Source organism: Humulus lupulus, chromosome X (assembly GCF_963169125.1).
Source record: "Humulus lupulus chromosome X, drHumLupu1.1, whole genome shotgun sequence".
Taxonomy (NCBI): domain Eukaryota; kingdom Viridiplantae; phylum Streptophyta; class Magnoliopsida; order Rosales; family Cannabaceae; genus Humulus; species Humulus lupulus.
In genome coordinates, this window is record NC_084802.1 from 96,209,275 (window position 1) to 96,212,344 (window position 3,070).

Below are 3,070 nucleotides of genomic sequence, written 5' to 3' on the forward strand. Positions count from 1 at the left end.
ATAAATTATTTTTGGGACGACACCCATTTTGAAAGCTCCGTACTGGATGGCGCCAGCGGAATTGAAGGAGTTGCAGACTCAACTGCAAGTGCTGTTGGATAAAAAGTTCATGAGACTGAGTCATTTTCTGTGGGGAGCCCCGATATTGTTTGTAAAGAAGAAAGACGACTCCATGAGAAAGTGTATAGACTATCGGGAGCTGCATAAGGTGATTATTAAGAACTGGTATCCACTTCCCAGGATCGATGATTTATTATCAACTCTAGGAAGCATCGATATTCTCCAAGATAGATCTCCGATCAGGTTACCATCAACTCAAAGTTAAGGAGTAAGACATACCTAAGATAACGTTTCGGACGCGATATGGGCACTACGAGTTCGTACTGATGTCCTTCGGAATCACCAATGCACCCACCACATTCATGGGCCTCATGAACCGAGTGTTTAATGAGTTTCTAGATAAATTCATCATTGTGTTTATTGACAATATTTTGATATACTCGAGGAACCTGGAGGAACATGCAGTGCATTTGGAGATGGTTCTTCAATGTTTGAAGGAACAAAAACTTTATGCCAAATTCTCCGTGTGAATTTTGGCTACAAAAGGTGAGTTTCTTGGGCCATGTGGTGTCAAGAGAAGGGATATTCGTGGGTCCTACCAAGATAGAGGCAGTAAGTCAGTGGAAACCTCAGAAAAATGCTTAGGAAGTGAGAAGTTTTCTTACATTAGCAGGGTATTATAGGTGGTTCGTAGAAGGGTTCTCGAAAATAACTACGCCAATGATCGCTCTTACCCATAAAAATGCTAAGTTTGTAAGGACCGAATAGTGTGAGAGGAGTTTCCAAGAACTAAAGATGAGGTTGACCACCGCCCCAATGCTGACTATCCCCAATGGGACAGAGGGTATATGCGATAAACAGCGATGGCTCAAGACAAGGACTGGGGGCGGTACTGATGCAACATGGAAAGGTGATAGCTTATGCGTCCTGACACCTAAAGAATTACGAATAGAACTACCCAACGCATGACTTAGAGTTGGCTGCAGTAGTGTTTGAATTAAAAATCAAGAGGCACTATATCCATGGGATACATTGCAACATTTACACCGACCACATAAGCCTCATGTAGTTCTTCACCTAGAAGGAATTGAACATGGTACAACACTGGTGGTTAGAATTTTTTAACGATTATGATTGTGACATTATATACCATCCCGGAAATGCCAGTAAGGTGGCAGATGCTCTGAGTTGGCAGTCGATGGCGTACATGATGACAGTGTGGGAAATGACCTTGGAACTGCAAGGTGACATCTCTACGTTGGATCTCGAGGTAGTTGTTGGAAAATTAGCAAATCTTTTGGTGCAACCCACCATTATGGAAGCCATACAGGAGGACAACTTTTGGAACCTTGGTATGAGAAGATCAAACACGAGGTGAGGAAGGATATGCGACCGGGATTCCACATATCGAAAGATGGGGTGTTAGGATATAAAGGTAGAATTTTTGCTCCCGAAAATGTAGAGATTAAGTAGCAAATCTTCTACGAGGCACACAATGCTCCTCACGCATGACCCCGGTGCCACAAAAATGTAACAAGATTTAAGGAAATATTTTTGGTGGCCGAAGATGTAAAAGGAAGTAGTAGAATACGTGGAACATTGCCTCACTTGCCAACAAACCAAGGCAAAGCACCAGCGACTAGCCGGTAGCTGCAACCGCTAGAGATTCCAGAATGGAAGTGGGAGATGATCACAATGGATTTTGTTACTGGACTACCAAATAGTCCAAAGGGTCCAGATATGATATGGATTATTCATGATAGATTGACCAAGTCGGTACATTTCTTACCCATTAAGATAACTTATTATGCGGATAAGTTGGTAGACTTATACATAGCATAGATTGTACGACTACATGGAGTACCTAAGTCCATCATTTCAGACCGAGACAGACGTTTTACCTCGAGATATTGGAAAAGGATGCAAGAAGGTTTAAGGATTCAACTTAAGTTTGGCACTGCTTTCCATCCTGAAACAGACTGCCAGAGTGAGTGAACGATCCAAACCTTGGAAGACATGCTGAGAGCCTGTGTACTCGACTTCCAGGGGTCGTGGAGCAAAAAACTTCAACTGATGGAATTTTCTTACCACAATAGCTACCACGACTCTATTAAGATGGCGCTGTATGAATCCTTGTATGGGCAAAAGTTTCGATCCTCAATTCATTGGAATGAAGCTAGTGAAAGAAAATTCTTGGGTATAGAGGAAGTTGACAAAGTTACTGAAGATATTAAGAAGATTCGAGAGAGGTTGCAAACCTCCATAGATCAACAGCGCAAATATGTGGACCGGCATCGAAGACCCTTGGCATTTGAAGCTGGAGATAAGCTGCTCCTGAAGGTGGCTTCTTTGAATGGAGCTCTGCGTTTCGGTAAGAAAGGAAAATTATGTCCAAGGTATATCAGACCTTTTTCTGTAGTGGAGAAAATCGGCATGGTAGCCTACCGATTAGCTCTCCCACCTACATTGGCTCAAGTACATGATTTATTCCATGAATATATCCTGAGAAAGTATGTGGAAGACCTGAGCCATGTACTTAGTTATGAACAATTGGAGGTGGATTCGAAACTGTGTTATGAGGAGAACCAAATAAGAATTCTGGATCGTAAAGATATGGTGCTGCGTAATAAGACTATACCCTTGGTTAAGGTGCAATAGTGTAACCATGGGGTAGAAGAAGCAACATGGGTACCCAAAAACTAGATGAAAGAGTTATACCCACAGTTGTTCTAAGTTTCGAGGACGAAACTTGTATAAAATGTAGGTATTGTAACACCCCGCGTTTAGGGCACCGGGTAAACCTTAGTATCAGGTATTTTAAATCCCTGTATTATGTATTATTTCGGAGGTTCATTTTATGTTACAAGGGGTTCGTGATATTTGAATGCTATCCATATTTTGATAAGTGCGTTTTTTTTAGAAACCGAGACCATTCGTCGTGGACCGGGACAAAATCCCTAATCAGGTAAAAATCTCAAATAAAATATTCTTGATGGAATAATTATGGCAA

General features: G+C 41.7%; 1 protein-coding gene across 1 annotated transcript; it reads left to right on the forward strand.

Moving 5' to 3' along the window:
* The first annotated feature begins 2,175 nt into the window (after nt 1–2,175).
* Nucleotides 2,176–2,718, forward strand: LOC133806075 (uncharacterized). The gene has a single exon (XM_062244210.1). The coding sequence runs from the start codon at nt 2,176–2,178 to the stop codon at nt 2,716–2,718; it is 543 nt and encodes a 180-aa protein (XP_062100194.1).
* Nucleotides 2,719–3,070: the final 352 nt, after the last annotated feature.